Source organism: Bos indicus, chromosome 22 (assembly GCF_029378745.1).
Source record: "Bos indicus isolate NIAB-ARS_2022 breed Sahiwal x Tharparkar chromosome 22, NIAB-ARS_B.indTharparkar_mat_pri_1.0, whole genome shotgun sequence".
In the NCBI taxonomy this organism is placed as follows: Eukaryota; Metazoa; Chordata; class Mammalia; order Artiodactyla; family Bovidae; genus Bos; species Bos indicus.
Genome location: NC_091781.1, coordinates 36,670,350 through 36,683,322, shown reverse-complemented (window position 1 = coordinate 36,683,322; position 12,973 = coordinate 36,670,350). Strand labels below are relative to the sequence as shown.

The 12,973-nt window shown below is 39.9% G+C and overlaps 1 protein-coding gene across 3 annotated transcripts in view; it reads right to left on the bottom strand.

Moving 5' to 3' along the window:
- Nucleotides 1-12,973, bottom strand: part of ADAMTS9 (ADAM metallopeptidase with thrombospondin type 1 motif 9) — a 162,584-nt gene that overhangs the window by 145,452 nt on the left and 4,159 nt on the right. For all 3 annotated transcript variants that reach the window (XM_070777120.1, XM_019984324.2, XM_019984325.2), the window contains exon 3: nucleotides 10,604-10,766. In XM_070777120.1, coding sequence (XP_070633221.1) covers nucleotides 10,604-10,766 — 163 coding nt within the window. The remainder of the gene's footprint in view (nucleotides 1-10,603; nucleotides 10,767-12,973) is intronic.

Genomic DNA, 12,973 nt, shown 5'->3' with positions numbered 1-12,973 from the left:
TCAGGGTTTCTTTTGTAAATGTTTGCATCCATTAGGCAAGAGGAACCTATTCCTATCATTAACTACACGGCTTGAAATTGAAAGTTATGTTTCTAGATATCAGCTAGAAAGAAACACAACAATGTCCCTTTCCATTGGCACAGACTATGGCTTTGAATAACTAGACTTACAGAAGTCTTTCTGAGTCCATTTCTCTGCACCTGTGTCTTGGACAAACCCTATACTGCTCTGTCTACTATGCTTTCCTGCAGCGTCATCCCGTGACAGCATGAAATCCACAGAACATGAAATGTTTGCAATAAAATAAGGAAGACATATTTGAAATAAGGGTCTGCAAATGAAAATGAAACAACAAGCTGTAGTCTGGGAGAAAGTATTTACAAACTACATTTCTGATAAAGGGCTTATATCAGAATATATAAAGTACTCTTCACTAACACAAAAACAGATGTTCCAGTTTTTTTGTTTTTTTTTTGTTTTTTTTTTTTTAAGGAATGACTTTGAACAGACACTTCACCATAGAAAATACACAGACGGCAAATAAGTACATCATTAGTCATTAGGGAAATGCAAATTAAAACTGCAATGGGATACCACTACACACCTACTAGAATGGCTAAAATTAAAAAACAGAATCAGCCAAATAAAATATTGCCCAAACCAAGTCCTGGTGAAGATGCAGCAGAACTTTTATACCCTGCCATTGGGACTACAAAATTGTACAGTCACCTTGAAAAGCAGATGGGCAGTTTCTTATAAAGTTAAACATATGCTTACCATATAACTCAGATATCTCACTTCTAGGTATTTATCCAACTGAAAACGTATGTTCACCCTGAAATCTGCATGAAAGTGTTTATAGAGGTTTCATTTTTAATTGCCAAACTTTATCCCTCAACTGGGTAACAAACAAATCAAGGTCTACCCATACAGTGGAACACTATTCAGCAATACAAAGGAATGAGTTACTGATGCAGGCAACAGTGTGTATAAACCTCCAATGACCATGCTTAATGATTCCAGTGATACGACATTCTGGAGAAGGCCAAACTAGAGAGACAGAAAGTAGGAGGCTGCTGTAAAGCACAGCAGGAATCATTCTCTATCTTGATTGTGATAATGGTTACCTGACTAACTGTATGCCAAAACTTGAAAAATTGTACATTGAAAAAGATGACTGTTTACTGAGTATAAATAATATCTTAATAGGAAAAAAATGAAAATACTAGAATATATTATATATACATATGTAGTATATATATAATATAGTTTCCAATATAATAGAAAATAAAAATATCTGTGGCGGATTCATTTCGATATTTGGCAAAACTAATACAATATTGTAAAGTTTAAAAATAAAATAAAATTTAAAAAAATAAATAAATAAATAAAGTGATAAGATGCAAAAAAAAATTTGTAAAAAATTAAAATCTTAGCAGGAAAATTCTGAGGTCTATCCCATTAATTTAAACTTTTCTCACACATCACAGGCCAAGTACATTCTTAACACCCTACCCTAACTCTAATGTCATGTGAGAGATGGGGAATTGATACAAAAGGAAGAATTCTGCCAATATTTGCCACTCATTTATTTTTACTCCTTCTCAAAGTCCACTGCTCACAAGTACACAACCACTGTATTTTGAATTTCCTCCTGCTCCTTTCTGTGACATGCAGAATGCTTTGTACTTACTAATGATTTGGGATTGTACAGCATTTCCAGGCAGAGTCTGGTCCAGACACAAGCAGACTCTAGCTACCCAAAAATAACTATGACAAGGATTCTATAATAATCTAATCATTACAAAGAACCTAACTTTGGCAGATACAAAGTTCAAGAATTTAAACCTCCAATTATATCTCAATAAAGATGCAAGAAATGAAAAATTTAAACCTCAACTGTATGAGTAAATAGCACTTTATTAAATGAATGGGTTTAGAAGAAGTAAACCCTTGTAAGAAGAGAACCATGAGTTTCTCTGATGTCTTACTCTGAAAAGACAGCCTGCTCAGGTGAAGGTCTGAAAGCCCTCAAATTTACCCTAAGTACCTCCTGCCACTATCAGCCTGTACATCTGACGGCTGCCCTCTGTCCCAGGTTTCTGTCATTTCTTCCATTCTTTCTTTAAAGGACATGCATCTTAACTGTTTCAGGGGTTTCCTGGGAAGATGAACAAACTAGCAAGTATCTGTCTGACCCTTTTCCTTGAGAGTGAATGCGCTTTTGCAGAAAGGAAAATAACTGAGATCTGATGACAGGTGACAGGGAAAGGTCCTGATTTGGGACCAAAGGTGAAATGGTCCACCCTCGGGCTATCTCTGAATCCAGAAGTTTGTCAAAAGGGCTTGTGGGAGGGGACAGGAAAGTGTGTCATACATCACAGAGACCTTACTTCACATCCAAACCTAACCTGTCATTTCACTTTCCCAACCGCAAACTGGCTCTTCTGGGTTTCAGAACACAAGCAAGTGAAACTCTTGAATGGTAGATAAGGTAGTCTCAAAAAATACTGTAACCTAAGGATCTTTCTATTGGTCAGTTTAAAAAAAGGCGGGGAGGAGGTTTTCAGGAGGCTCCAGACAAAGGGTCAGAAAAACAACCTAACACACCACCTTTTGTGCTCAAGGAAATTACTCTGATAAGTGGCTCATCCCTGGTGGCTTTCTTCTTGCTGTGTTCTAGGTTTAGGGGCTGACTCTGCTCTTTCAAACTGTTGCAGATGCACCCTGATCTTAGGGTAATAAAGAAGAGTCAAAGAGTGAAAGAAATGGAAAAGATAAAAAGGGTCATAGGGAGCAAAACTAAAACTAGAAAGAAAACAGTGACTGTTCACAATAATGGCAGTGACAACAAAGTGACAAGTTCCTTCAGAGACCTAACAACCAACTGCAGTGTGTGGACCTTGTTTAGAGCATCATCTAAAACAAATGGACTGTAAAAAGGCATTTGGGAGACTATCAGGAAAATGCCAACATAGATACTCTTTAGATGATATGCAGTCATTACTATTGATTCTGTTCACCATGACAAACACTATCACAGGTATGTTAGAAAATGTATCTTCATTTTTCAGAAACATAGAGTATTTAGAAAATGACATCATACTTAGGTTTACTTTAACAAAAAGGAAAAATAAGAAGCAAATATGGGGAAAACACTTTCTCATCATTAAATGTAGATGGTACATACTGGTGGTTCGTTTTACTTCTGCCTGTACTTTTCTTGAAGATGTTCATAATAAAATGCTTTTTAAAAAACATGATGAAAATTTTTTAAAAATTAGATGAGAACAGGTCCTGTATTAGAAGTTTCTGTTTTACTACCCTTTGCCAATTTTACTGGCGTGCTGCACTATTAATGTTAAAACAAAATAAAAGCAATATTTTAATATAAATGTTCAAAGAATATAAAGCTGAGAAAACAAGCTCAAGAATTCAATTATTTAAAACAGTACTTTTCTAGTAGTTCACAGAGAATTTTAGAAGTCATTGCTGCTATTGACTATTTAGTAGACATAATAAGGTCCATCAAAGAATTTAATAAAGGGGGGAAAGGCATATAAAGATGGATGAGGAACAAAAAGAGGTAAATGAAAAGAAATTAAGCCAAAACAATAAACCCCAACTGAAAAAATCCATCTTTAAAGATGCCAATAGACCTTGGGTTTAAGGGTCAGCTGTTTCCTATTTACACAAGTTCCCTATTTACACAAGTTCATTCACGTCTCTTGAGTTCAGTTTTTTCATTTGTAAAACGGGAATAACTGACACATCTTACTCCCGAGAAGCTGTTATAGGACTAAATGAAAAAACCCACAATGCACTTTCACATTGACCAGCACATGGTCCCTTCACCGTGGCCTGTTCTTAGGCTAAAAGGCTAAGGGGAAACGATCTAAAGAAAGAAAAAGGCTGTGGGAAAGTGGTGGCAGGCTGGCCTCATACAAATCACTAATTAACCAACAACCTGAGGGGACTTCCCTGGTGGTCCAGTGGTTAAGACTTTACCTTCCAATACAGCAGTGGCAGGATCGATCCCGGTTGAAGCTAGGATCCCACATGCCTCTCAGCCAAAAAACCAAAACATAAAACAGAAGCAATATTGCAACAAATTCAATAAAAACTTTAAAAATACTAAACACACACACACACACACACACACAACACCAGACAGGCTTAGGGCCAGCCAGAAGTAGGAGGTCAACAAAAGCTTCTGTCACTGCCTGGAACCCTCAAGCTGTCCCAGAATTGTTTACTTGAAGACCCCTTCTGAGGTTTGTTCCTTACCTCTGTCTCTCACTCCATTTGGGCCCAACTCTAAGGGCAGCTAATCTAATCAGCTAATCTATGCTAAATTATTAATGGGATACACGAGGTTAATGTGTAACAAGTATATACTCCAACAGAAGCAAGCTGGAGACACAGGCTTTGTGAGTCATCAGAACCTCAGTGGGAATTCCAGGCAGCAGGCAATCTTCCTCCATAACAAATTAGATTCTAGGAATGCATTTTAAAAAAAATCGTTCCAGCAAAAAAAAAAAAAAAGTTCCAGCAAAAATAATTCATACACAAATGCAATTCAATCAACAAAGGGACAGGCCAAAAAACTACTTTAGCCAGACTAGGACAAAAGGGCTGTGGAAAATGGTATGTTTAGGAGCGCTGTAACCCTTAAGGACTTTTTCTATGTCTCCGTTTTCCTATCTGCAAAAGTGGAAATTGAGGTAAAAATTAAATCTAATCCATGGAAAACACTTGTAACAGTGTCTGCCATGCAATAAGCACTCAATAAACATTAGCCACTGTTAGTATTATTTAAAGATGAGATTATATAGAAGTCAGAGAGGATGCTCTGAAAACTTGAGTGAAAAGGGATTTTTTTTTAGATGGCAGCTTCCATTTGTGTTTTCAATGAAGTTCGGCTCACAGCAGAGCAAACTGGAATCAGATCTGAATTCAAGTGTCAAGCCAATTTCCTATACCAGCTGTGTGACTTTGGACAAGAGGCTCAACCTCACTGAGACGTTATTTACTCAACCGTAAAATAGGCTAATAATAACTACCCACAGTATTTATGAATGAATGACATATGACAAGATATGGAAAGTGTGTAGCACAGCAAATTCATAGGCGTCCTGTATTTTCCAGGCTTTACAATTGCATCCTTGGGAGCCCAACCAAGAAGTGACAGTACACTCTAATGGGGTGACAGGCAGAGCTCCCAGCACTGAACTAAGACTAAGCCATGGTAATCCCATTATAATCCCACAGTTAGTACAGCAGGCATAAGGCAGTTTAGCTATGTGGGAATGGAGTCTCAGCTTTGACCAGCCCTGATGTTCCAAAGAAGTAGCCACAAGGCAGGAATTTTATCTGTCTGGGTACTGAGAGTGAAAGAAAGTGAAAGTGAAGTCGCTCAGTCGGGTCCGACTCTTTGCGACCCCATGGACTGTAGCCTACCAGGCTCCTCCCTCCATGGGATTCTCCAGGCAAGAGTACTGGAGTGGGTTGCCATTTTCCTTCTCCAGGGGATCTTCCCGACCCTGGGATCGAACCTGGGTCTCCCACATTCCAGGCGGATGCTTTAACCTCTAAGCCACCAGGGAAGCTGAGATTATCTCATCCCAAAGACAGAAACGTGGGGTCTTGACTTGGCTATTTGTCCCTGGTGACAAGTGTCTTGGGATTACAAAATAATTATATGCCACTCCTCCTTTTATTTTCAACTGCATTTTTTGATTATGAACCTATTATAGAATCATGACAAAAATATAAGAATATAAGCTAAAAATGTAAAGATTGCCTATGTTCCCACCAACAAGAAATAGTCCCTTTTAATATTTTTGTGACTACTGCTTCAGATCTTTTTCTTTATACATGCATGCTCTCCCACATACTCTGTCATTATTTTTAAAAATGAGATCATACCCTCATATTACTTCATCACTTGTGTGTGCACTTAATATATCTATTTCTGGGTTTGTTAACCTAAATCTATGCCATCATTTTTAATGGCTGCATAAGAATCCATCAAATGTAGACTTCATCAGTTATTGATCTATCCTTCAACCAAAGACACTTAGGTCGTTTCCAGTCACTTGCTATAATAAACAACACCAGACTCAGTATATAAACCTGTTTACACAAATGTCCAACTAGAAGTGGCACTGATGGGTTAGTGAGTGTACAACTCTTAAATGCCTTAAGGAAGAGCAAAAGAGCGAGCCTTGCTGAGATGGAAGGGTGAGAGAGGCATTTTAGTTACAGAGAGTCACTGTTTTTTAGGTCCAGGCAAACAGAACAACCTTCTGTTGGTCTGTTGGTCTTTTCTCCTGCCTTCCTCTCATTCACCTGTTGGGAAATGCATCTCTTTCATTGACAAAAACAACTAAATCGTCTTGCATAAAATCCAGAGGCAAATAGCAGGTGTCTGCAAAACAGAACTTGAGGCGTCATCTGGAAATGCAATGCAAAGGATCAGCAGGTGGGGGCTTTTAAAAAGCAACAAACTCTCCCAAACAGCTCCCATGAGTCTACCACTCGGCCCCCCTGGCGTTTAGGGCGGTCAGGCAGTCACCTCAAAGACCTCTACTGAGGATCCAGTGGGCAAGGGAGACCAGTCACAAGGGCCTACCATAAGAAAGAGAAGCTACCCCACACCCCAGCCTGAATCCCGAGGAACCTACAAACAGGATGGAAACCACAAACCAATGCATAGACACTCAAGTGGCCAATGGGCACATAGGTAGACACAACCAATGATGGGAAAACAGAGACACAGAAACTGAGCTAAGAGAAAGTAGCAAGAAATAAAATTTCAAAATGCTGCATTAGGTAGAGATAAACACAAAGAAAGGGCTCTTAGCCCTGCCACTCACTGGCAGGGGCACCATGGGGCAAGTCTCTTATTGGCTTTTTATGATCAGGTGATCAAGAAGCTCTAAGCTTAACCACAGGGATATGATTAACTTTGAGTTTTGGTATTTTGAGTCTAAATACCAAATATTTTGAGTCACCATACCTAGCTATGGTGTCTTAATTTCTATTTTTATGATCATTAAAAAAAAATCTCCCATTCAGTGATTGTCTACCATCTGTCCCTGGAGTTTTCTTTATTTCATACTTATTTAGTCCTACCTACCCTCTTGGAAGGGACATGTTACTCATGTTACTCTTACTTTGTGTTCTAAATGTGCTTCAGGTCACATACCTAACTGTAAAAAGATGGTTTAATCCTCATGGCATAGAGAAGTTACTCAATAAATAGCTCATGGTTGAATGAATAAATGCACACATTAATGAATAAATTATGTTGTAGACTCCTTTCTAATTCCATAACATTTTTACTCCATAAGACTCCTTCTACATGTCTTTTTAACAGAACTTATCTCAGAATCCTGTTTGAAAATTCAACATACATTAACAATCAGAAATGAGCAAGACTTCTATTCTGTCTGTAGGAAGCAGTGTCACAGCCACAGTGCCCTGCCCCAAGGAAGACTCTCATCATCCAGCAACTGAAGGGTTACACCTAGCTCAGCAGAGGGCTTCCAGGTGCCTGCTTCCAGCCTTTGGCCAATTTAAATTCTGAAGGTTTCTTGTTGAATATTTAAGTATCACTCCCGTAAACAAGTAACTTAACATCCCAACCCTACAGTTTGCTCATCTGGGTAGAGCTAGCACGTTGACCTAGAGCTAGTTTCTTCTAGCTCGAATCATCTATCACTTTATGAGAAGTGAAGATGAAAAGCAGTGATGGAGATGCAAAGACAGTGCCAGCTATGGACAGTGCTTACTGCCTGAAATCTCATTTTACTGGGAACTCTCATATAGAACTGAACTTCTAAGTCACTTGGAATGCTTTTTAAACCCCACTGATTCTTGCTCCATCTCACTTCCCTGCAAGAGGAGTTTGTTTAAAGAATCTGCATGAGGCTCCCAGGGCACTTTTAAAATTTACCTCTGATTACCATGGAGAAGGAAATGGCAATCCACTACAGTGCTATTGCCTGGAAAATCCCATGGACAGAGGAGGTTGGTAGGCTACAGTCCATGGGGTCGCAAAGAGTTGGACACAACTGAGCGACTTCACGTTCTGATTACCAACCACTGCTTTTAGGGGGAAAATCTCTGAACCTGAATGAACTGATATTTGCATTGGCCAGATAATCCCTGGCCAGAGGGACTTCTCCCACCCCCACCTACTTTTACTCCCTGTGCCAAAGCTCCCTGGATTTTGGAGGTTTCTGATCTGCTTGTCCATGCTGCTAATGGCTGCTGGTGAAACGTGCCATGTTCCAAAGTTCTCTGCAATTGCTCTGAGCTTCCTGTATATGAACTCAAAGAAGGGGTACAGAAGCAGCTGGGAGAGAAAAACCAGAGCGGCACAGTCCAACAGCAACCTCTGAAAGAGCCAATCAAAACTGCCGGCCTGCTGAATCATCACACAGGGTGAGGGAAGGGTCTGCCAGATTGGTCACCAGCAAGCAAAAAACCAGATAGAAAACTAAAAGTTGGCACTGCTGATTTGGAAGATGGCTCAGAGGCCCCAGTACAGGTAATTAGAACACAAGTGGTTTTGAAAAAACATTTTTTTTTTTTTTTTTCAAAAAAATGGTAAAGACAACAAAACCATTTTTTGCTGTCTTCTTTCCTTACTTTTGCAGATTCCCTCTCTTTTGTGTTTTTAACTGAACTTGACAATGACTTGTCCTCTGTTCCAGAAAACGAAATGTCTATTTATTTTGGTAATTAATTTAAGAAAATGAACCCAGAGGATTTTTGGAATGACAGTATTAAAAGAGACTTCTCTCTCTCTCTCTCTTTCACACAAATACACACCTGAATGTACACACTCATACACATCACAACTGTACACAGCAAAGGCTGCAAGATAAGACAGGAAATTATGGGTTGTCATCACGGACTAGCTGTGAGATCTCAGGCAAGCTGTTCCAACTCTGAAAGCCTCAGCTCCTTTACCAGACACAATGGAGGGGAGACTGGTGTCTGACTCGTAGGGTTGCTGTGGTAATGATTAAGTGAAGTCATGTAGGTAAAGTGCTTTGCCCAATGCCAGCAAAAAATAGGACCATAATAAATAATAAAAGGCAGTTTTAAAAAAATGGTGGTTTGCTTTTACTTTAGGGAGAAGAGTGTCACAAAGTGCTAATGTTCAACAAATTGATCAATGAAAATGTTATTTATCTTTTGAATGTACATTATATAAGATAGAAATGGAAGAGATATATTTCCTTTCTTTACACATATGCATAAAATAGGCACTTCCTAGTTCAGATTTAGAAAGTCAGAAGTTAAGGTCTATATTCTTATTAGCAGGGCCACAAAGATATGAATTGCCATTCAACTTGCAGCTGGCTGGCAGTCTTGGCACCCTGACATCTGTTTCTGACTCCAGACTCCCATCTCTACCCCTTGGCTCTGTAGAGAGTCTAGACAGAACATTTCAGTTATGTTCCAATTAGCCCTGGTGGTTAAGAACACAGGACTGAATGGGATAAAGCCGGATGACACACCCTACGACTCGGCTGTACCACGTTACAAGCCAGTGTCATCCTACATTAAAGGTTTCACTTTAGAACTAATAATTCTGGGAGAGAAGAGGACATCACACTCTGCCACAGTGGAACAACCTGATATAGATACAAGATGAAACAAGCGATCATTTTAGGAAGACCTTCTTGGTCTTGAATTTTGGTCTTTTTGGAGAAACCAGAAACACCCTGAGAAATCACTTAATTTGAGGAAGAGACTTTAAAAAATAAAGAATAGGGGGGAGGGATACCATTTTAGAAACAATAAAAAAGATGGTTATTTTAACAAACATCCTAAAACACAGGACCAAACAGACAGATGGTTTCTAAGGAAACAGGACCATCAGAGAGAAATAAGTAAGCATCAGAGATAGTGAAAGGGTGCTTCACTGAGAAGCATACACAAGCATAAGCTTTCCAGCGTGCCCAGGGGAAATATAACGGACAACGGCCAAGCATGTCAGCACCAAGCCTCCAAGAATCTGACCAGGATGGAAGAAAATCTATGGCAGGTATATATGCACTCAACTGACACCTGAGAGCACAAACCACAGCTCCGTTCCTGTATTTCCTGAAGTCACAGAACATTAGTTACATTGAAGTTGATTGAAAAAAAATTCCAGTAAACATATAGAAATTTTTGTGCCTTCCATTTGTAAGACTTTTTCATACTTGTACACTGTTAAAAAAAAAAAAAAGTCCTAATGAATACAATAACAACAGCCTCAAGACATCACTAAAGCTTAATCCTAAAAACAGCAACTTCAACAAGAGGTGGCTCTGCCCAGAGTGGGCTTGACGTCACTGCTGTATGAGTTCATCTCCTGGATTTGTCACTTATTAACTGTGCGACACTGGACAAGTTACTAAACTTCTTTTTAGTTTCCACATCTGTACAATGGGAATATACCTACCTGGCTTGAAGACTGAATAACAAAGACAATGTAAATGGTAGAGCTCTGTAGCCTGTGAAATAGCTACCTCTTTGAGGCCTGGCAAGTAACCCAGCTCACACAGGTAGGACCTCCGCTTAAGCAAGACGCAAATACCTGAGGTGTCACATGCATGCTGTCCTGTCGCCGGCTCTCTGTGGGGGGTGCTGTGCCTATAGATAATGTGGGGTTTGTTTTGGGCCTCTTCATCTTCTTGTTCATCAATGGACAGTAGTGGTTCAATAAAATAATCTCCATCATGGGACCGAAATGTGCCCAGCTGCAAATAAAGAGAGATGAGAGGTTGACTTAATATAACTTAGCCACTGGGAGGAAAAGGACAGTGGAACAATGCCAAGTAAGTGGTGCCATCTTACCCAACTCCTTTCCCATGAGGGCTCCTTAAGCTGAAAATCTTACTGATATACTTGGAGTGGTTTTTTTTATTTTTCTTTTTTCACTCTCTGCCATATCAGTACCTTAACCTTTGATTGGACTCTACAGAACCTGCTATCCAAATCAGCCTCTAAGAAATATTTCCTTGGTGCTTAAGCTGATTTATATTCACTCCTCCAGGCTGCTGAAAGAGGGTTTCTGTGTGTTAAGACAGCCTGGAAACAGAGACAAGTATCAGTTTCAAAGAGAAAAGCCTACTCAAGAAAGCCTTATCCTGACTTCAAAATCAGGAAGCACATGTTGACCAGAAGGCACTCAAGGTGGTGCCGCCAGGGACAATGGCAGAGGAGCCTCTTGTCAACCCTTTCCCTGACCACAGGGAGTGACCCAGGATAAGACTTTCCAGGCAGGCTGCCCAAGGTTCCAATCTCAGTTCCACCACTCGCTCGCCCACCTTGGGTAAGCTCCTTAACTACTCTGAGTTTCATCTTCCTTGTTTATCAATGAGAGATAAAATTATTTACTGTCATTGTGCGGATTAAACGAGATAATGTGTATAAGTGAAGTGTAAGTCGCTCAGTTCTGTCTGACTCTTTGGAATTCTCTAGGCCAGAATAGTGGCCTTTCCCTTTCCCTTCTCCAGGGGATCTTCCCAACCCAGGGATTGAACCCAGGTCTACTGCATTGCAGGCAGGTTCTTTACTAGCTGAGCCACAAGGGAAGCCCAAAATGTGTGTAAAGTGCTTAGCAAAGGGATACCTTGTCAGGGCTTGGAACAGAAGTGGCTTTTGGTGTTGCAGAGTTGGCCAGCCTCTAACCACCAGGATATAGTTTGTGTTTGCCAATCACTAAGAGTTTCACGGTAACTCTTTCTCCTCCCCTTCCCATATACCCACAAGGTTTGCAAATTATAAATGAAGCTGCAAAGTTGAACCACCCAAAGGAAACATTACAAGAGCAATAAAAAGTTCCCTATGCCATGCCACTGGGCAGTGTTTTAAGGAAAAAATCAAGCTTTTCTCACCTTCTCTGTGGTTCCTTTTCCCTCAGTGTTGGGGAAAAGGCAAGGGCCTTTGACTTTCCCCCGGATCCAGGAAATGACTGTCCTTGAACATCAATGGCAGTATCAGCACTGAAGTATCACATTCCACCCAAATTCTAATCTACTGAATTGAAATATCTGGGGGGTAGGTAGGGCCCAAGAACTGACATTTTAGAATTCTTAGGCATGACAAAGTTTTAAAGTACTTGGCTAAGCACTGGGGTTCCCAAACCCAGCTAAGTGTCAAAATGTCCTGGGAAGTTGAAAAATAAATTTAAATTTGAGAAATCACCCTATGTATGCAGATTTGGTATTTCTAATGGTAAGATCTAGTATTTTAATTTTTTAAAAAAAAGTCTCCATGTGGTTCATCCCTGACTTAAAGATAAGACTTAGAGACAAGATAGTGTCAGAATAAGACAAGTATCTTATAAGAGAGTAACTGGCTTCCAGAGAAGAAGTGATTTAACAAGTTTGCTTTTACCCAGGCACCTCTCCCTATTTTCAAAACACAACTCTGGTGCTCTCTGAGCACAGAGCAAGAAACCGACTACAACATGTGAAAGCTACTAGAGATGGGCCACAAATACTGAGAAAGAATCTTGGAGCCCATCTGGTGAAGGTCTGGCATCTTTGATTATTAAAAGGGGAAACCGAGGTCCAAAGGCAGGAATTGACTTGTCCCTTTCAGTGATACAGAAGCAGCTGAATAGTTCTCCTGCTAAATCTGGAACTCAGGTACCCTGATTCTAGTCTAGTGCCTTTAAAAAAAAACAACAACAACAATTTTGAAATTCTCTTTAGGAACACAGATTCAGTCTCTGGCCCATGGTTAAGAGTATGGTCAGAAGGACTGGATGGGAACTCCAGCTCTGTCACTTGCTACCTGTGAAACCATAAGCAAGTCCCCACCTCTCAAAGATTCAGTGCCCTCAACTGCAAAATGGGTTCTTTCAAGGATTGGGCTGTTGTAAGGATTTAGATGAAATAATGGACACATAAAGCACTTATTACAGTACAAGACACATAATAAGAGTTCAGTAAAAGGA